General features: G+C 37.9%; 1 protein-coding gene across 3 annotated transcripts in view; it reads left to right on the top strand.

Annotated features, from left to right (window-relative positions):
• tnksa (tankyrase, TRF1-interacting ankyrin-related ADP-ribose polymerase a) overlaps positions 1 to 22,003 on the top strand; it is an 80,463-nt gene that overhangs the window by 49,698 nt on the left and 8,762 nt on the right. For all 3 annotated transcript variants that reach the window (XR_006247485.1, XR_006247486.1, XM_043221444.1), the window contains 13 exons: positions 4,391 to 4,485; positions 4,654 to 4,720; positions 6,119 to 6,305; positions 7,588 to 7,709; positions 8,611 to 8,702; positions 8,801 to 8,879; positions 12,684 to 12,855; positions 12,956 to 13,035; positions 14,347 to 14,492; positions 14,641 to 14,806; positions 16,069 to 16,288; positions 19,888 to 19,997; positions 21,754 to 21,942. Coding sequence is in view for 1 of the 3 variants with exons in the window: in XM_043221444.1 (XP_043077379.1) it covers positions 4,391 to 4,485; positions 4,654 to 4,720; positions 6,119 to 6,305; positions 7,588 to 7,709; positions 8,611 to 8,702; positions 8,801 to 8,879; positions 12,684 to 12,855; positions 12,956 to 13,035; positions 14,347 to 14,492; positions 14,641 to 14,806; positions 16,069 to 16,288; positions 19,888 to 19,997; positions 21,754 to 21,942 (1,725 nt within the window). In the remaining 2 variants the exon portion in view is untranslated. The remainder of the gene's footprint in view (positions 1 to 4,390; positions 4,486 to 4,653; positions 4,721 to 6,118; positions 6,306 to 7,587; positions 7,710 to 8,610; positions 8,703 to 8,800; positions 8,880 to 12,683; positions 12,856 to 12,955; positions 13,036 to 14,346; positions 14,493 to 14,640; positions 14,807 to 16,068; positions 16,289 to 19,887; positions 19,998 to 21,753; positions 21,943 to 22,003) is intronic.

Here is a 22,003-nt window from a genome sequence, read left to right on the forward strand (position 1 = left end):
AATACTCTTAAATTACATTTCAGGATGTGAGATGGTAACTGAGATTAGAAGGAAAATAGTCTCTGATACTTACCAAGGCTGCATTTATTTATATAAATATGGGAAAAACTGAAATATGTGAAAATATTGTGAAATATTACATTTTTCTAATACATTTTAAAATGTAATTCATTCTTTTGATTTAAAAGCAGATTTTCAGCTTTCACATGATCCTTCTGAAACCATTCTAATATGCCAAAGAAAAAAAGAATACCATCAATGTTGAGAATAGATTTTTTATTTTTATGATATTCTCTTGAAATTTTTTTTAAACCCTCCAGTTAAAGGATGCTGAATGTAAGTTTTTGACTCTGCTAAACCATTTTACTTCATCCAACGTCATCTGCGCTCATTCTAGTAATGGGAAGTTTAGATGATTTTACCTTTGATCCTCGTTCAGCAAAATAAACAGATCTTTTTCGTTTCATTTTGTTTATTTTAGCAAAACATAATTAAATTGTTATGTGTCACTTCCCTAGCATATCTAACGTCTCTTAGTTATGCAAAAGTTGATCACACAACAAACAATACAAAACTATAATGCTATGAGAATCAAAAAAAGACTCATTTATTGTTTACCTGGGTCTTTAGTCTGTGATTGGCTCACCTCTTATCTGACAAGTCTTCGGGTCTGAGTCGTTTGTTCATTGCGCGTCGGTTCCGTAAGCTTTATTTCATTATGATCCGGAGAGACAATTGATTAACTGATCTCCTGAGTCTTTCAACGAATTGTCAAGAACGACCCATCACTAGCTCATTCCTGTTGGTTTTGTCAGTATGGCAACCTGTGTGTGCATCAAGTCTGAGGAGGATTTTTTTTACGATCTATTTCTTTTCCAGAGATTTTAATTTAGTTTGCAAGTTCACACTGTTCCTCTCCTTATCACAAACCCTCACAATGTGTGTAATGGGGAAACATTTGCACAAAAAAACAATTGAGTGGCTCAATTTTGGTGGTGCCAACTTCAGTGTGCAGTGATTTGTCTTATTTGGCATCCTATATTTGAATGGGCAGACTAACCCAAACGCTTTTTCATTTGAATGACCTGCACTGCGCGTCTCACTCTCACGCTTCAGGGTCTGCTGGCAAAAGGTCAACGCTGCCAAATACCTTTACTGTCGCTTTCTGTTTGAAGCCATCTGAATTGACACCAGAAAAACATTATGAGACGGAGCCAAATGCACCGAGGGTACTTTTGAGTTTCATTATTTGCAAACTCCCTTAAAACAAAGCAAAAGCTCATTTTAGCATTCCACCCATTTTAAACAGTGTCATAATGTTAAGATCTGGAGTGTGCAGGGGGAAATAGTTCCAGCTGTACATCTTCAGGCAACACATTCATCTTAAATGATTCAATAGGAACAGCTCTCGAGTGAGACGACAATTCGGCTGGTTTGTCGGGCTCTTAAAGAAATTGATGAAATATCTGTGCAAGCAGCAGATTTAATAGCCTACGGTTAAACGGTTTTGTCTTTTACTTTTTGTTTTGCAGAGAGCATAAAAGAATGTGTGCTCTCTGCTGGATGTGTCTTTCCTGTTAGTCCTGTTTGCTTTGGGTAGGGCAGACAGATTGGCAGGAGGGGCCAAAGTGATTGAGTGTAGCCATGGCTACTGTATGACTGTGTCGCCATGGTGATCCAGCCTCATGATTCGTTACATATGCAAGATTCAGGTTAAGAAAATCCTCAAATGAAAACTTCCTCCAAGGTAAAATGAACTAGGTGTTCCACAAGGCTCTGTCTTGGGCAGTCTTTTATTTACTGTTATTTTAAATGTACTGTACTTTGGAAAGTAGTTAAAATGTTGCTATAATGACAGATTAATTCCTTATAGTCTGAGGATGACCTTGATACTGTTGTAGAACTGTGGTGCCAAATAAGATTGAGAAGATAATCTTTCGTAGAATAGAAACTGGGTTTTGTTTAGATTTATTCATGCAAGTAATCCCAATTTGAAGCGGACTGGTATAGAAATTAAATAGGTGTGTGTTCTTATTTATCATTTAAAATGGGTCAGATTTACATTTATGGTCTTAGGAAAATTGTCTTGTTCATTGAAGCTTAGAATTAACTAGTTTACAGACATTGGTTAACAGATGATAAGCGTAAAGTTTTTAATGGTAAACTACTAGGAATAGAAGTACCAACTTGCATGTACTTTGAACACTAATATTAATAAAGTTTGAGACAAAATGTTTTTTTATGTTTTAATGAAAACAAATAGTCTCTTTTTCCTTTTGCTTTGTTTCAGTGAACAAAGCCCCCAACCTTAAAAAAAAAGAAAGGTGCTTTTGGAACTGATAATATAAATTCAGTGGACAATCAAAACACGTCAGCAGACCACAGTGTCCTGCCACAGGATGAATCATGTAAACCGGCAGCACATGTGCGATCTGTCACAGCTGCCTGAAATGAGTTTTGGTTGAGTGCCACTGAATCAGTACCAACTCTTCTGTCTACTCAGCTGTAACTCCCTGGAGAGTAAAAAGAATGATGGACTGCTTGCTCTGTTCGCATATCCTCTTTGTGTTGAAATCATGTCATTTCAGTCTCTGTCACAATGCAGTGCTGCCAATGCACATCGTGCTTGTACCAGTGTCCCAAGTAATGTTAGAGGACAAAAGACAAGAAGTTGTTACAGGGTGTGCCAGAATTACGTTACGCTGTCGTTATGTCATTATTTGTTTTTGTTTGTTTTGATTTGTCATTCTGGCGACATTGTCTCTTAGTCGACATCTCAGAAATTGCTGGTAAGTTTAACTTTTTGTTTAAGTTTAAGCTTGATTGCAATCATTTTAATTTGTTAGATTTTTTTTCCCCATGTTTGATTTTTCACAATGTGGCCATTTTTGTTCTTTTGTTCACACACTGCAGCTTTGCGAATGCAGTGGATTGGGGTGGAAGTGTTTGAGGGTAAACCCTGGTGTGAAAAAAAACTGTCCTAAAGAAGATGCTTAGTGCACCACCTGCTTGATAAGTGAGCTTAAATATACCTCTGCCGCACCTTCCACCCCACCATTCGCATATTCGCTCAGTTTGTTTAATGTCTTTTACAACTTCAAACACCCTGGTGTGCATTGCTTCGAAAGCTCATCACTGCATATTGTTAGCATTATTTTGCGATTGAAGGGCATAATTCAAAGTTTTCCGATTTCATCTAGATTGATTTCTCATTGTTTTGCGCATTTTCAGCCGTATGGTGAATGATCCGTGCTTACGCGGGAGACTGTGCGGGAACACATGGAGTTTGCGCATTGTGCTTTGCTCGCATCAATACGTCGCTGTAATGGTTTACAACAATGTGCCTTGTCGCATTTCATTGGGGACTTTTATTGGGATTTGATTTTGTTTGTGCCACCTGATCCTCGTATCGTTTGATTGTTTTCGACTGGCTTGTCGAATTTTTTTTTTTGTTTGTGTTTTGTTTATGAATGCAGAATGCATGAATTACTTGATGTCTGAAAGTTAAGAATTTGATTAGCTTCTCATTTGAACTGTTTAATATTTTGGGCTGTCAGACTGCCTTTTAATTTTAAATTCCCTTCTTGTTTAGTTTTTGTTGGCTTGAAACAAATATCAGCTGCTGTCTTTAATTAGCTCTCGTAACAAATACCGTTCGTCAAACAATCATCAGAATGCGGGTGATGTGAGTTTTTGCAACTATCATGCTGTGCTGAGGGAACTGTTGCTATACCCCGCTGTGTGCTGCGGTACATAGATACATGGTGTTGAATACCTTCATTTTTATGTTAGCCTGTATTTCAATACTTAAACTCTATATCATTCTCAGTAAGACGGTAAGACTTGTGCAGATTTAGATTGTCAGGCGGGTTTACAAGCCTCAGAGCTGCAATGAAGAGTGACTTCCTTATGGCAAAATTCAGAATTCAGTCATGAACCTTGCTCGTTCTAGAGGAGAGGAACCCCGCTATGAGTTTTTCCTCACATGTTCGACAAACCAAGATCTCCATTGGTCCCTAGGCAGCCCGATTTTAGAAAAAAAGGCTACGCTAAGATATGAAGAAAAAGGTGGGTTTTGACACCGTTTTACAGAGGGGTGCGATGTTATGATGGCTTTGGATCTGTGTACGTAACTGCTTGCATGTTTGAGTCAGCAAGATTTTTTTTTTTCTCAATAGAATGATATTTACTTAGGGCCACCAAGGTTGCATTTTTATCGACATTTATAATTACCCGTAACATCGTGAAATATTATTAAAATACAAAATAACTGCTTTTTGTTTAAAATGTAATTTATTCCATAATAAACACATACAAATCGTACTGACCCATACAATAGAGTACGTCTTACAGTTTTGTCATTACGGTTTCCTCCTTTCTTTCTATGTAGTCTACTCCATTGCACCTGGCTGCCGGATACAACAGAGTCCGAATAGTACAGCTTCTCCTGCAACATGGCGCTGATGTTCACGCTAAAGATAAAGGGTATATCTACTTATGTCTCAATTGTTCTTTACTTTACTCTCTTTATGAGCTATTTCACTTTTTTCACCCTTCTTCGTTAGCCTTCCTTTGTTCATATATCACTTAAAGGAAAAACACATTTTGGGTGTAAATGATTTTGTGTGTTTGTTTGGTTCTTGCAATTTTTAGTGGTCTTGTTCCTCTACACAATGCCTGCTCATATGGACACTACGAGGTCACAGAGCTACTGCTAAAGGTAAGGACAGAAACCTGTATGGGTGTGCATGCATAATTTAGTCTGACCTGTGTGGAAGACAAACAACACTGTTTCCAGCTTGTCCTAACCATGCACAACTCAATGAAGCATTGATTCAAAATCCTGCTCCATCTAATATACATTTAAAAATGTCCACACTATGCAGTGTTTTGGGAATCGCTGTGGAGAGAATGATTAGTGATTCTGAATTATTTTGGAATTATTTATAAACTATTATATTATAGATTTAGAATTGTTTAATGACAAATTCAGTGTCTGTCCTGGATACAGTTTCAATCTACAGTGCATGTCTTGTCAGGGTTCACTCTGTTATACTGCAAACACAACTCCCCACTGTGCCTGAAGTTCCACAGAGTATGGCCTTTAAGCCCAGCTTCCTTTTATTTACAAAGCTGTTATATGGAACACTATGCTCACGGTGTGTTCTCCCATGCTCAGTGTGTCAACAGAGCCCTGCAGAGTGGCCAATCTGTCTCTACAACAATGTTTGGAGTTTGATACACAGCAGAACGGAGCATTCTCGGCCTCAGGAGAGCTTATCACAATATCAGTAGCTTCCCAGATCTCCTTAAGCCCCCTCAATCATTATATTTGATTAAATGTGCCGATTAAATTATCAGAAAGACAATTAAGAACCCTCTTATCGTACACAGATGCATTGTGAACACCTGACGTTATCTTGATGTTCCTAACTTCCTCTGGAGCTTTGGTTTCCCTGCTCTTATTTGCAGCTCAAAAGAATTTCTCTCTGTTTTAAAAGGATAATTGACTCAAAATAGATTTTCTCATTCACCCTCGTGTCATGAAACACAAAAGGAAAAATTTAGCAGAATGTGTTTCACAAAGAAAGTGAATGGTGACCAGTTTCTGTCAAGCTTCAGAGATATTCATTAGATCTTTGGTAGGGAAAAGACTGAAAATCCTCTCAAGTATCATTCATGTTCACCTTATATTTAAAATTTGCAAATTAAGACATGTCACATCGGATGTTACTGGTTTTTATGTTTGAAAGAGCATTAACTTCTTGTCTAATGTTTTATTTAGCATTTGACGATACATATGGAATCTAAAGAGTTTTAGAAGATCTATCTATTTAATCGTTTTGAACCGTTTACTCCTTGCCTCTGAGTGCAAGTTGATGTCTCCGTTTTGGAAAACTGCCATTTTCTAAAAATGTGTTCGATATTCTTTTCCCTCAGTGCTTCTGGGGCATAGCAGACTCCCTAATAGATAGAAATTCTTAATCTATGCTGAAACTGCTCTAACTGCTCAAGCGAAACCGCATAATGTTCTCAATGTATTCGAAAATGAATATGGTCCGACAGAGTTGGCGCCATCCTTTCCGTGTGATCTCACCCTGAATGTTTTTTTTTGTAGCATGGGGCGTGCGTTAATGCCATGGACCTCTGGCAGTTCACCCCTTTGCACGAGGCTGCCTCCAAGAATCGCGTGGAGGTCTGTTCCCTGCTGTTGAGTCACGGAGCCGACCCCACGTTGGTCAACTGCCATGGGAAGAGCGCGGTGGACATGGCCCCGACCCCAGAACTCAAAGAGAGGCTCACATGTGAGTTTATATAGCATATACTGCCTTATACAGCAGATTTGTTACTTATTGCTTAAGAGTGAATTAAATGCAACATACCGGGTTATTCCACCATTGCTCAGCATAAGTGGCATCAAAGCCCCAAAAACTCAACCTGCTTGTTCACTTTGCAAGTGTAAGTGAGATAGACATGACTTGGCTGTGATTGTTCCTGCCACATTCTCGCTGGCACTGAGACAGACACATCAAGGTTTAGAGAAAGACGCCTTTAAACATACAATATTCTCGTTCTGCATTATTCAAGCGCAGTGGAGGCTGAGCTCCAGTCTGCTGATGAGGTTGGCAGGCGACGTCGTTATATATTTTGCCTGTGAATTCTCCATCTGGCTTCTCCCAGTGTGGGGTGGAGTGATGTAGTTTTGACTGAAACTTTACACAATTTGCTGTGTAAAGATTTTCCTTTTATGTAGAATTTGTTTTTGAGCTTTTGCTGCCAGTATTTTAGAATGCAAACTCTTGTTGTAATATTAACTTTTGATAGTGTCTAGTTAACAAAAAAATATGATGTAATATTTCTATACTTAAAAAATAGATAATATATTATAGAAATTAATTAGAAAAGTACAATATTTAGTTTTCAGTTAAATATCATAATATACATGTATATATCTGTAGTCCTGTTTTGTGTGTTTGGCGATATGCAAAACTTGACGCTTTTAAAACAGTTTTAACAAATTTGTCTGAAACTACTTAATAGTAAATATTATAATATTAAAGTAATGATTGAAACGTTAATTACAAAATAAATTGAATTGTTTTGACACATTGTTTTAAGTTACACATTTTAACGTTATAATGGATATTAATTTTAAGATTGGCTAAAGATTTTTTTTACAGTGTTTTTTGCGGAATAACTTTTGGCAGAGATCATCTAGTTGTTGTAATTGCAATGTTTTGTTACATATCAACATGACAAATATTTTTGGCCGAATCCCAACCGTCCTCATTCAGTAAACCAGCTCTCATGTAAATGGAATAATGTTCCCTCTTTGCTGTTCTTATGAGCAGAAGCATAACAAATTGAATGCACAAAATTCATTCGATAAGGTCAGACGATTCGGTCATACGTTTTAGATATTCTAACTCAAATTTTTGCTGCCGTATTGCCAGATTGCATTGTAGCTGTGAAGCTTCATTTACTTTCTTCACGCTTTGTCTTGATGAATTATGTCTACCAAAGGCTTATGTCAGAGCGTCTTGCATCACCTCTCTAAATATTCTTTTTTTTTTTCCTCCGGTGCAGACGAGTTTAAGGGCCACTCTCTTCTTCAGGCAGCGCGGGAAGCAGACATGACCAAGGTGAAGAAGACCCTAGCTTTGGAGATCATCAACTTCAAGCACCCACAGACACACGAAACGGCACTGGTGAGCCCCTGCTGATTCACTTCAAAGCTCACCAGCTGAGACATCGGGTTGAAAGCAGATGTTAAAGGGATAGTGAAAAAATAAAATTCCTGTCATCATTTACTCCCCTTCATGCCCTTCCGTACCTGTATGATTTAGTTGTTTCTCCCTTAAAGGGATGGTTCACCCAAAAATGTAGTTCTGTCAATAATTACTCGTAAGACCTTTGTTCATCTTCAGAACACAAATTAAGATATTTTAAATGCGTTCCCTCCATAGACAGCAACACAAATGAAATGTTCTCAGCTCCCGAAACGTAGTACAAACATTGGTAAAACAGTCCATGTGACATCAGTGGCTCAACTTCAGTTTTGCGACTTTTTTGGCGCATACAAAACCAAAATAACATAATTCACTCAACCATTCTTTTTCCCTGTGCATATGTGTTGTGATGCTCTCTAAAATGTAATCTAAAATGTAATGTCAAATATGTTTTTTAAGTACTCTCTCAAAATGGCAGAAGACGTCACTCAGGGCAAAAGAATAATTGAGTAAATAGTTATTTTTGTTTTCTTTGCGCAAAATCAAGTATTCTCGTAGCACTGCGAAACTGAAGTTAAGCCACTGATGCCACATGGACTGTTTTATCGATGTATGTTTTTGGACCTGGATCGTTTCAGTTGTGTTGCTGTCTACGGAGGGTCAGATAGATCTCCAATTTCTTCAAAAATATCTTAATTTGTGTTCCGAAGATGAATAAAGGTCTTACGGGTTTGGAACAACGCGTGTGAGTAATTAATGACAGGCTTAAACAGGTTATCCGTCCTGCTCTCTTCCATGCAGTGACAGCGTATGTTGTTAGCTAAAAGTCAAAATTTGCAATGAACTGTGACACTTACAAGGCCTCCGTTTCGTGTTTCAGCACTGTGCTGTCACCTCACCTCACCCAAAACGAAAACAGGTCACTGAACTGCTGTTACGGAAGGGAGCCAATGTCAATGAGAAGAACAAGGAGTGAGTGAATGGGCCTGTCATGTGTTTATCGAATGGCAAACGGTTTTGATCGATGCTAAGGTCTGTCTTTCTTTCCCATCTCTTTCTTTTCTATGCAGTTTCATGACTCCTCTCCATGTGGCAGCAGAACGGGCGCACAATGACATCATGGAGGTTCTGCAGAAACATGGGGCGAAGGTACACAGCTGCTCCTGCATCAGCAGGCACCACATACCTGCATGTGCTCTCGAGTGCCCACAGAGCTGCGACTCACACATACACACACACATTTACACACCTGACACTTCTCTTCACCATCCAGCTCTCACTGTATAGTCTGCCTTAAAGGGATAGCGTAGTGAAAAATTGATTAATTTATACACTGCAAACCTGTATTCTGTTATTTTTTTTATGTGGATAATAAAGACTTTTTGGAGAAAATTTTTTTCTCTTGCCGTGTAACAACAGATCAGGTCAGTGAGAGGGAGGAAATTGGACAGTTAAAAATAGCTTATGATTGGTTTTGGTGCTAGAACCATTGACTGACATCGTAAGTGGCAATATAAAACACTACATGTGTACAATATGGCCGTTCTACGAAACCACAGCATTGTTTTTTGCCTTTTCTCACCTGAGCTGAGAAAAATCAGTTCAGTGGAGCAGTATTTTTGTCACATCTACTGTTGTGTGCTGAGGAAAAGAATGAAGAATGAGCATTGCCAACACTTTTTTTTTTTTTTTTTTTTTTGTCAGAGTAATTTGCCTGCTTATCATTGGTTAAGATAATTGGCTTTGAGATGGAAGAGCTCATCATCAGTATGGAAGTGTTTATATGCTAACATCTTCCCAATTAACTGCCAAAACATTCATCACGCCGTTCACTTTAGCAGATTGGTCTCTCACTTCAAATCTAAACACTAGAGAAATTAATCATTTTTTTGTACACATTTTTTATTTCTTAAAACATTTTGGAATCGCTAGAATTTTAGGATGTTTGTTTCTGTTATTTTTTCTGTAGCATTTGCATTCTTCCATTAATGCAGATGAAACTGCATAAAAGCACACACAAATTATGCAAAACATCAGAGCAAATCTGGCAATCGATTCAAGTTGTTTTGTCAGATATGCACAAGGATAAAAACTTAATTTGTTTGATTTATTGTTTTCCATAATTAATGATATATTGCTTTGGTGTGTGTACAGGAAAGTTGCCTTCTACTTTTTTTTTTTTTTAACACAGACACACATTTGACATCCCTCACAGACAAAATAAATCCAAACTACTGGTTTAGAAAAGATAATGAAGACAGCACAGATGCTAGATGAAATAAATTTGAAAACATGAAAAGGTTCTAAGCTCTTTCGAGAATTGTATTGCCTAAAACTATTTTGATTCTTATTTGTTTTTCTGATATAGTCTGACATGACCTCATTTCACAACAGACTGCTGAGGAATTTAAATGCATTCTAAATATTCTCTACCATTTAAAAGTGTGGGGTCAGTAAATGATGCTTGTTTTCAGCAAGGGTGTGTTAAATTGTTTAGATAAAGGCATTCATAATGTTTCAAATTAATTCTGTTACAAAGAAATACTGTTCATAAAGGATGAAAAATGCTATGGTTTCCACAAAAATATTAAACGGTGACTATTTTTTCACTGTGATGATGATGATAATAAGAAATCAGCTTATGTAGACATGTGATAATGAAAACTGAAGTAATGGCAGAAAATGGAGCTTTGCCTTCACAGGAAAAAAGTGCTATTGTTTTTACTGTATTAATCTGTATTTATCGTCTTCTTTTAAAGCCCTCTGTGGCGAGCCAGCTCTGTTTCTGTAAAACTTAACATAAATCTTGCACTTTTAAAGGAAGTGTCAAAAGTTTTCTGGTGAAAGTGAATAGGTAAAGAGCCTGCTGCCTCGGTCTCACAGCTGGACTGTGTCAGAGAAACTGGAGGACGTTTACGAGCTACATCAGTCATGTCATTACCTCTCCAGAGCAGAGAGGGGTAAAAGACTTCCAAATCAATGGAGCTCTTTCAGAGAGCCAAATCAGATAAGCATCGACTAACTGATCAGGCATTCAGCTACAGCCTTGGCTGAGAGCATCAGGGCTGATCAGCTATTCTTCAGCGGAGAGACCAAGGGAGCCGATACTCCTGTAAATAATCTCATCCACCGTCTGCCGTCTTTGTTTGAGCCGAGAGTGTATCTAAAGGGCCTCCCCGTTCATCAAACTTGCCTGTCCTACTTTCACGCAAGGTTGTATTATCTAGAGGTCCTCTTCATTGATGCCATGTGGCTCTTTTATGCTGCACGGAGCAGCTTGATTTTCAAAGCCGACCTCCCTTGAGCTCGCATCCCACATCTTCTGCATAAACAGAGGCCGACCCACCATAACCCGAATTCCATCATTCAATCATCAGCCAGCGTCCATCTGTTGCAGTACGACCCCTCGGAAACGCATCCGATCGTTAACTGGTGTTGCGACCTAGCTCGCTGCCAAACTTCAGCGGCCTGACTTAAGTGACATTAATGGACTGGATAATTAGTCAGGCTGGAGGTTCAAAGACAAGAGGCCATTGTAGCTAGTGTGTGTTTACAGACCACGTGTGAAGCAGTAAACAGATGGTGCAGAAGCATTGTGTTAATAAGAAGACCAGGAAGCATGAAGAATAAAGCTGTCTATAGTAAACACGGTTTCTGAGAAAATCAGCTGACAGCGGGAGCCGCTTATATGACGAAGATATAGACTGATATGTTTAGCTTTGTTCAAATTGACAGGAAAATATGTTTTTGGGATCGACTGTATGACTGGAAATGGTTTAGCAGTTTTTCTGTCTGAACAGGAAACAGGTCACATTTGTACACTACTGTTCAAAAGTTTTAGGTCAGTAAAAGTTAGAAATGTTTTTGAAAGAGTGAAAGATTGAATGTCTCTTTTTAATAAGGCGGCATTTATTTGCTCAAAAATACAGTAAAAACGGTAAATATTTTTGCAATTTAAAATAAAGCATTTAAATAGCATTTTTTTATTTTAATTCAATTTAGAATATTATTCATTCCTATGATTCAAAGCTGAATTTTCTGCTCTCATTAAACCAGACTTGATCTTGTCACATGATCCTTCAGAATTCCTACTAATATTCTGATATGCCGCTCAAGAAACATTTCTTATTATTGTCTGTGTTAAAATATTGAAAACAGTTGTTTTGCCTAATATGTTTATGGAAAACGTAATTAAACAGTGTTTATTTAAATAGTTTTTTTTTTAAAGATTATTATTATTAAATTTGCTGTTAATCATTTAAGCATAAATATATATGTGTAGTATGGTTTCAGAAACATTTAGACCGTAGTCATTTTAGTCCAAAATGCAATAAAATGCCAATTTTGACTGAAAATGTGAGCATAAAAAACAGAATGTGAATCCCAAGATGGAGAATACCTCAATAAGACTATGTGAGATCCTGCAAGCTTATTTGTGAAGAACATTTTTAACATTCAGCATACTTCTGCATCCTTTCACCGATGTGTTGTTATCAGTCATTTTAAAACAAATCAGAGTTGGTTGTAGAGTGAACAAAGCCATTATGCGTTTGATGTGGAGAACTGTATCATGTGCATTTTTCATTTCCAGTAAAGCATGATTTTGCTGAGAGTTTGAGTTTTTAAAAAAAAGAAAAAGTAGCAAGTTTTAGACAGAATAATGAACCGTAATCGCGCCACACGTACACATTTACGCAGTAGGTCCCTTTCTTTCTTCGCTGTGCAGTGTTGATATTCTTTGAAGGAGCGTGGAAGTTTCCCAGGGGCTTGTCTGATTAATTCATATTTGTGTTCATTTCAAAAGAGGCCAAGTTTGCTTACAGCTCAGTCTTGCTCTGTGGGCTGCGTTCAGATGTGCTCTTCACTGATCAGTGAGGAGGAGGAGATTTCAGTCTGCTAACTTCCTTTCCATCTTTTTTTTTTTTTTTTTTTCGTGTGTGTGTTTGTTTATAGATGAATGCTGTTGACACGCTGGGTCAGACGGCGTTGCACCGTGCGGCTCTGGCGGGCCACTTGCAGACATGCAGGCTACTGCTAAGTTATGGAGCGGACCCCGCCATCGTCTCCCTGCAGGGCTTCACAGCCGCACAGATGGGCAATGAAGCTGTACAGCAGATCCTAAATGGTACAGACTGAATTTGGGCTTTGGGATTGTTGATTTAGGCTTTGATGTTATGGTTTAAGTGTTATGTAAATTCACATTAATTTATTCTCGTGTCTGGTAGAAAACATTCCAGTGAGGAATTCAGATGTGGATTATAGACTCTTAGAAGCAGCAAAAGCAGGAGACTTGGACACTGTGAAGGTGAGAGGCACCTTAATTTGGTTTCAGACTAGATATAACATGAAATTGTTCTTTCTTTCATTTAGGATGCTTGTAATAATCTTTACAACTGTTTTCATTAGTGTAATGCTACATATCAGCTCCAGGTTACATGGAAATGAAAATATATTTGCAGTTTTGAATGGTCTGGAACAAAAATGAGTTTAGTGTTTTATCAAAGACAGTGAAAGTTTCAAGGATACAGCTTGCAGTTCTTGTGTTTTATTCCATACTCACGACCTTGAGTAGATGTAAGAAGACCTCACCTTTGTGTGTGTGTGTGTGTGTGTGTGTGTGTGTGTGTCTCTGTGTGTGTGAAAGAAATGCTGAGCCAGCATGCACAAAAACCGCAGGATCCGGTTACTTTCACTTTCACCTTTTTTTTATACTATACACTATCATTCAAACAATTGTGGTCATTTATTCATTTATATAATTAATTATTTTGAGAGAGAGAGAGAGAGAGAGAGAGAATGTTTATTATGCTTTCTGAATTATATTTTTCAGGACACAGGGACACTCCAAATTGTTCAAAAGTGACAGTAAAGCAAGTGATACAAAATGTTTTGATAAAATATTACCAGCACAAATGTTTTCAGCATTGATAAGAAGAAGAAATATTTTGTGAAAACAGAGTCAGCATGTTAGAATGATTTCTGAAGGTTTATGCGATACAGAAGACTGCAATAATGGCTGCTGAGAATTCAGCTTTATCATCACAGGAATAAATTACATTTTAGAATATAAACCACTTAAACTAGAAACTGTTATTTTACATTTTTTTATAATATTTCACTCTATCACTTTTTGAAATGTAATATAGAAATTAACATTTTTTGAAAAATGTTTACGTACATATGTAAAATTAAATTTAAGATGTTTTATTAATATAGAAAAATAATTCAAATGAATGTTATACAGTTAAAAAAATGATGATTAATGTAAATATAAGTTGTGTTACTCTACACGTCTTTAGATCAAAAGCTCATATCCTCAAACTTTTCGACTGGTAATATAAGCCTGAAGTGATTTAAAAACAGATGATAAAAATGTCTGAATGGATGGATGCCTTTGATGCGATCAGATCCTCATTATCTGAAAGCCTCATTATGCGTAAAAGTAATTAGATCAGAGCACCAATTAGACTTTTGTCAGGCAATTAATCAGAATCCCAACTAACGCTTGCCGTAATTCTGGCCTATAAAAGCAGATCAAATGAAATTAATTCTTGGATGTATTTAAACACTCAAATCAAGCATTCGGTTTAATGTAGTTTCATTTTGTCTTCCACAGCAGCTTTGCTCCCCTCAGAATGTGAACTGTCGAGACCTGGAGGGTCGTCACTCCACTCCGCTCCACTTTGCCGCCGGCTACAATCGCGTGGCTGTGGTTGAGTATCTCCTTCACCACGGCGCCGACGTCCACGCCAAAGACAAAGGGTGAGATTTCTCCCTTTTCCTGCTCAGAAACTCTCTCTCGGTCGCGGGGAGAACCTCATTAACAGTCAGCGCATGAGTTAGCAGCACCAGGAGATAAACTTTAACCTTCTCGTAACTTTTTTATCTGGAATTTGCCGTCTGTTGGCAGAGGTTTGGTGCCGCTGCATAACGCCTGCTCGTACGGCCATTACGAAGTGGCAGAGCTGCTGGTCAGACACGGAGCGTCCGTCAACGTGGCCGACCTCTGGAAGTTCACTCCGCTGCACGAGGCGGCGGCCAAAGGCAAATACGAGATCTGCAAACTGCTTTTGAAGGTACTGTCGTCACTTCTCCTGCTGGCTCAACGCCGACCTCCTCGCGTCGCTCAGCATACTTGTTAATTCAAAAGATATCTCTTTCTAGACGTCTGACAGCCTGGAGTTGTTAATGGTTTTTATCACTCTGTAAAGTTTTTAAATGCAGTGTGAACCGCTACAGGGGCTTCAGGTTTATTGCTGTTGAGCAGACGTCGGTTTTAATGCTGTCTGCTTTCATCGTACCTCGGGTTACTGTCACAGAGAGGTTCAGCTTCAGAGCTGTAAAGAATATTCACATTAGACTTCAAACAAACATGTCACTTTGTTTCCTGAAGTGGAACTTGCTGAGGTTGGCTTTGGTAGGAACCGAAGAAAAGAAATGTTCTTTTCTCATCCACTGAATCTGAAACTGGTTTTGAAGGCAATGATTTTCTGATTCAGATGTTCTCGCAAAGTCTTAGATTTGATGTGATTTTGATTTGAAATAAATTCAGTAATAATTCATTTGGTGGGTATTTAAATCAATTCTCTTGGATCTATTAGGCTACAAATAGGATGCAATTTAATCAAAAGAGTTTTCTTAAAAGTAAACATTATTTAAAACATAAAAAAACATATTTTTGTGACATTTAAAATATTGAAATATATCAAACTGTGATTGTTCTAATAATATGTGCATGCTGTATATTGATGTATGTATAAATACACACGCATACGATATATATTTTTTTAAAAAGTACTTGTATATACTTTAGTGCTGTAAAATAATTAATCATGATTAATCACATCCAAAAAAGGTTTTTATGTATATGATATGTTTGTATATTTGCATTTTTATTATGTATATATAAAGACACACACATACCGTATATATTTTTTGAAAATATTTCCATGTAGCTATATATTTGTTATCATGATATTATATATATTAATATTTAAAATGTGTAAGCATAACATGTTTCTTAAATATATGTGTGCATTCATATATGCATAATAAATATATACACACTACAGACATATATAATGTAAACGAAAACGTTTAATTGGATGTTAATTAATCATCTATCTAACTGTCTGTCTATCTATGTATTTATCTACCTACCTTGTATTTATATATACTTTATGTGTTTGTTTAGTGAAATCTCAAAAAAAAGACTACCGAACACTGATCATTTGATGAATAAATCCTCAGAGAGATCGTAGATGAGGTTCTCAAACTGTGCTAAGTCAGGCTCCAGGCTTCTGTGTGGATCTGCGCTCAGTGTCCTTATCTCTTTCAGCATGGAGCAGACCCCACCAAGAAGAATCGGGACGGAAACACTCCATTGGACATGGTGAAGGAGGGAGACACAGATATCCAGGACTTGCTGAGAGGAGATGCAGCGCTTTTGGATGCCGCCAAAAAAGGCTGCCTGGCGCGGGTCCAGAAACTGTGCAGCTTGGAGAACATCAACTGCAGAGACACACAGGGACGCAACTCGACTCCGCTGCACCTGGCAGGTAATGAAAAATCATTCTGCGGCCTTCCGAGCCATCGCTTTCAACATAGAAACGCGAGCACTTCTCTCTTTCAAATGGAAAAATCAAGCTGTACCGCCATCCAGAGAATTGCATTTCTACAAAAGCATTGAAGCAGCGTGTGAGATATCATCCCACCCCAGAGGTGAGGCGAGGAAACCCAGAAGGAAAGAAAGGGGGACATGTTGAATTAAATCTTGGCTCTCATCCCTTTCTGAGCACTGTGTAAGCCTGGCTTCCAGGCAGGGATTCAAAGGCTTCCTTGCCAAATATTAAATCTGTCTAAGACTTCCACACGGTTCGTACCGTAACAGACATTTACATGCACAACAATATTCTCCGTATGGCTCATGTCCCCGATAAAGTCTTTTTCAGAATAATCTCTTAATGTGAGCCTTCCCCTCTTATTCACGGGTGTTCTTATGTTTGTGAGAATATGTTTCGGAACATAAACGTTTTCCGGAGTCGTTCACTTGCACTTACTTTGTAGCTATGGGAAAAAAAACTGATCGAGTCAACTTTAAACAATACAGATTCAAAGCAAACTGGGAAGTAACAGAATCATTGATGCAAGGGTTTTCTAATATAATACAAGTTCAATTGCTTTAAAGCAGCACTGAAAAGACGATAGTGTCATTCAACTCAAATAAGCTTAGTATTTATTCAGATTTGCTTCAATAACGGTGTAAAGTTAATTATGAAACTATGAAATTATGAAGTTCAGTTCAACTGTAAGTAGCTCAACAGAAGACATTTGTAATAAAATTCTTATTTGTGACTTATTCAGAAATACGTTTTATTTAATATTTAGTATTTTATATTATAGAAAATATTGGAAAAAATCCGAGCATATTATTATTTTGCCGTTGTTCTTATTTTACAATAAACATGAAATCGCAGCTGCGTTGTTTACAGCGTGTGACTATTATAAATGATATATAATTGCATCTGTCATTTTTGGAGGCATGTAGCAAATTAATTTAAGTAATAATAATAATAATAATAATAATATATATCTAACATGATGATGATAATTGTTGTCATTCTAGAATAAACTGGAATGTAAAAGAGGACTGTTATATGTAAATATATACACACAAACACACACACACACACACAAGAATAATATATAAATACATTTATTTATAATTTTTTTTTTTTTTTTTTTTTTTTTTTTTTTTTTTTTTACAAGAGTGGCAGTTTATTTCTAATACATTATTAGATTTGAGTTCAGAATAGGAGATCATCATTTGCACAACACTCCAGCCATGCCAGTGACTCAGAGCAGGACTCACACTGCGCGCAGAACAGCACAGATCAGCAAATGTCACTGAACAGATGGAGTGAGCGCTCTGGTCAGTCCACTTATCTTGCTAGGCCAGGCCAGCAGCAGGTGGGAGACAGCCCTAACCATCAGGCAGAGATATAGACACATGATTTTACTCCAGCTAGCGCACATTGGCTATTTCCACCAGAAAGCAATGGGCTGTGACTAACGTGGTGGTTGTGACCCCTGCCTGGAGAACACGCCACTCGCCTGCCGTTTGCCTGCGAGGAGAATCGTGAGACGAATTCATTCGTTCTGACTGACGTTGCCGGATCTCAGACATTACAGTACTGATGCTTTTCTGTGCATTTTTTTAATGAAATGTTATTTTTAAGGCTGCTTAGGGGAACTGAGGTCAGATGTCTACTCACTGATTAAACATAAACAGTGTTGGAGTAACTGGTTACATGGAACAGAATTACGTAATTTAATTACAAAATAAATGCAACTAATCACATTTGCAGTTGCTGAGGGCAATAAAGTATGAAATAAATTAGTTATTTATGAAAATGTTAATGATCTACGAAGGGATTACATCTGAATATTTTTATGAAGATTTCTTTCCCAAATTGCATTGGCTGCTTTAAAATACGACACATTAACGTTTCAGGAATGTTTTGGAAACAGAAGGGCACGTGCATATTTGATAACTCTTTTATTTGAGTTTATGCATATGCTTAATTTTTTGATATGATTATTAGAATCCTGATTCAAATGAGGAATGATTTTGAAAATCTGACTGTAATCAGGGTTGAGTACTACTGTAAAGTTAACCCTGCCTGGCTTATAAAATTTAGAAAAGTAATCACATGTAATAAGTTACATTACTTAACAATTTGTGTAACTACTTCAATTAATTTATTAGTTAACTATTATTATATTCATTTGTAATATGTAACCTGATACATTTTCAAAGCAACCTTCCCAACACTGCTTATTAAGTAACACAATATTACTGTAATATATATATTAAAAAAAAATAAAATGGCTTTTTATTTAACCATAAAATGAAATATGTCCAGTAATTACCTCAAAACTGAACGAAACGAGCTTATTTAGCTAATGCAGTCTGCACTTTTTCTCATGTTTGGAAAACGGCTGTCGACACTATGCGAATCATAACACCAGTGACACTGTTATTATTTTTTTTTTTTTTATTCAATATAATCTTAACGCTTATCATGGCGTTAATGAGAGTAAATCTGCTTTAAGAGGTAAACAGTGCAGCGCAACCAGAAGACACATTCGTGAGAAGGAAGTGAGAAACAATGCTAAAAATGCTTGTATTTTATGGAGAAGAACCTGCAGGAAGCATTTGATGAGCGTGGCACACGTGGTGAAGTGTGTACATGTGAGAGCGTGTTCTCATTAGTGCGCTTCTCAAAGCTGGGTTTGCGCATTATTAGAGGGCTACAGCCTGTAATGATGAGGGCTCTAATTAGTGATGGTCCTGTAGGCAGTCATGTACATCTGGAGTGAGAAAGAGAGTTAAAGGAACCAAAGAAGACAGTTTAAGCTGAAAATAGTGTACTGGTCTTTTTGGGTAAAGGTCAGCGACGGCTTGTTCAGTGCTAAAGGTTGACTGCCAGATTGAGTGATTCTTTGAGCCGGAACAACCAAAAAAAAAAAGCTTCCTCTTTGCACCAAGCAATAAATATAATTGCAATTACTAGGAGTAACGAGGAGTAAGATTTTAGTAACACTGATTAAAGAGAGTTTAATTCTGTTTTGAAAAGGGAAATAGATGAAATTTCACTGAGATGATGATACCAAAGTAAAAGCTGTGGCAGCGTAAGGCACCCAAGATGAGCAATCTGATTTTAGGAACCATTAATAATTCTATTCAGTAAATCTGCCTGAAAAAAAAAAAAAAAAAAAAGATGATATGGGGTTTGAGTTGAGTTCCATGTAGATTCATTATCATTTAGATGTAAATGTGATCTTCACCCTCATATAAATTAATTTCACGCTGTTCAAGTTTGTAATAATTCTCAATTGCACACTCCTGATAACCACTTTATAATTTATGGCTATTATTAAAGGAACTCCACAGTGTGGTTACTTTATTATCGTACAATAGTTTTAAGTTGTGGTGTGCTGCAGCAGAAAATCCCCTTTTCTTTTTTTCTTCCAGTTTCCAAAGTTTTGAAAGCACTCTTAAATGTACTTGTGAAACGGATTGGTGCGTGTGCTTGATACCAGATGGTTCGTGGGCAGATGGATTTACATTTTCTCTGCATCCTTTTCTCCGCAGCTGGCTATAACAATCTGGAGGTAGCGGAGTATTTACTTGAGCACGGGGCGGACGTCAACGCGCAGGACAAAGGTGGCCTTATTCCCCTCCACAACGCTGCCTCGTATGGGGTGAGTGCGGTTGCTGATTAAAAAGGAATATTTCACTGAGACTGGGACTACATGCAGACATCTGTTAAGCCGACACATGTCATGCCTCCGGTGTCATGTCAGGTCTGGCAGGAAGCGGTGCTGTGGGTACCTCAGACACACACAAACAGATGTAGACCCTGAATAATCCATGTATTTGCTTCCGAAACGAAACAAGGGGCTTTTTTTTATCTCTGAACAAGTGTAAACCTTCACCTGAACCCCTCCGTGCTTTGATACAGCACTTTGTTTTCACTTCCTGTGAAAGTCAGTGTATGACTGCATGCAAAAAAAAGTGTTTGGACATATCTGTTTGTTCTGCTAACAGAACCTTGGCTTATGCACTTTTAATGCGTCGCTGCGGCTCATGATTCTTTCAGGTGGTTTCACTTGCGTTTCCACTCTCGAGCAACCCAGCTGCCGAGATGATGCCGCTTGCAAGCCGCAACCCAGATGAGGTTTAATCCACGTGGCATAGAACGCTTCTAATACAGGATTTGACTCTTTCTGGAAATCAAATCAAGCGAATTCAGGGAAACCCATTTCAGGTGATGGTAGTTGGAGGTATTTATCAGCGTCTCTGCCCTCTGGAGGTCTACAGGGATGTGATTAGACCATGCAGATGGATAGAAGCAGATTGCGGTTACATAAACATGTTGGATCAGAACTAGCCAGACTCCGGCCCTAGACTATCCTCGCATACGCTCTCTGTTGCCGTCCAAGTAACAGGACCTCTGTGACGGGAGATGTGAGATTTTTGATTGGCCCTGATCGAAGTGGCAAGTTGCCCAAGCTTTGCTGATTGGCTGGAGGAGAGCTGGCGGCCGGCCGATGCTGGCTGACCTTGAGTGCGCCTCCCTCTGTTCATATGCGGCCTGTTTGTGTAGAGGCTGTCAGCGTTCAGCAAACACAGCCAGCTGATCGCAGTTCTATACAGTCACCGCTGCTGATGGGAGGGCGGCTCAGGACAACTCAAGAGTTGGCCAGAAACCAGGCTTGTTTTGCCCTGCGCTCTCTATTGCTAATGAGAATGGTTCTTATATGCCTTTTAAAGAGGTACCTGAAAATCAACATATTGTCGTCATTTATGCATGCTCATGGTGTCACGCTTAGTGTTATTATTGTTAACCAAAACTAAAAAAAAAAAAAAAAAAAAAAATTGTTAATAATATAATGGATATTAGATGAAATATCTGTTTGCTTTGGCAGCTAACTCAAATTGCTAATTAAAAACATTTATTAAACATATATAGTACATAAAAAAGGCAAACGCATTTAAAATGACAAAAAAAAACTGTGTATTCATTATTTTTTTTAAGTTTGAAAACAAAAGCCAATTCAAAATGCTGTAATTATTGATAATTTTTCTCTCTAATCATTTAACTTCTGCCACCAGTGATTTGAAACAGAGAATTGTATTAGCCCAAAATAATGAACATGTAATTTAGAATTGATTCACAAAGGGAATGTTGCTTCTTACTCACTTGCCAAGTTAAAGCTAGGGCAAATGTCAACATTTTCGGTGAATAGCAACTTTTTTTTTTGGTCGTTTACGTTTACACCAAGCTATCGTATGGCATTACAGGTTGTATGAACTGCTAAAGATATCACTTAGTGATAGTGACGGTTAGCGTCTGAAGTGTGATTTTTTTTTTTTTTTTTGATTAACATCCGAGCTTTGAAGATTGCAGGTTGTGGAATAATTTTGTCAGTAATAAGCCTCTGTCTTGTCTTCTAGCATGTGGACATTGCGGCCCTGCTGATCAAGTATAACACCTGTGTAAATGCCACTGATAAATGGGCCTTCACACCCCTCCATGAGGCTGCGCAGAAGGGCCGCACACAGCTCTGCGCTCTGCTGCTGGCCCATGGAGCCGACCCCACCATGAAAAACCAGGAGGGACAGACGCCGCTGGACCTGGCGACGGTATACTGTTTACAGATTTCAATATATACAGACGTTGCCCATTTTAAACCCGCCTTCTATT

This window comes from Puntigrus tetrazona, chromosome 21 (assembly GCF_018831695.1).
Source record: "Puntigrus tetrazona isolate hp1 chromosome 21, ASM1883169v1, whole genome shotgun sequence".
NCBI classification, from domain to species: domain Eukaryota; kingdom Metazoa; phylum Chordata; class Actinopteri; order Cypriniformes; family Cyprinidae; genus Puntigrus; species Puntigrus tetrazona.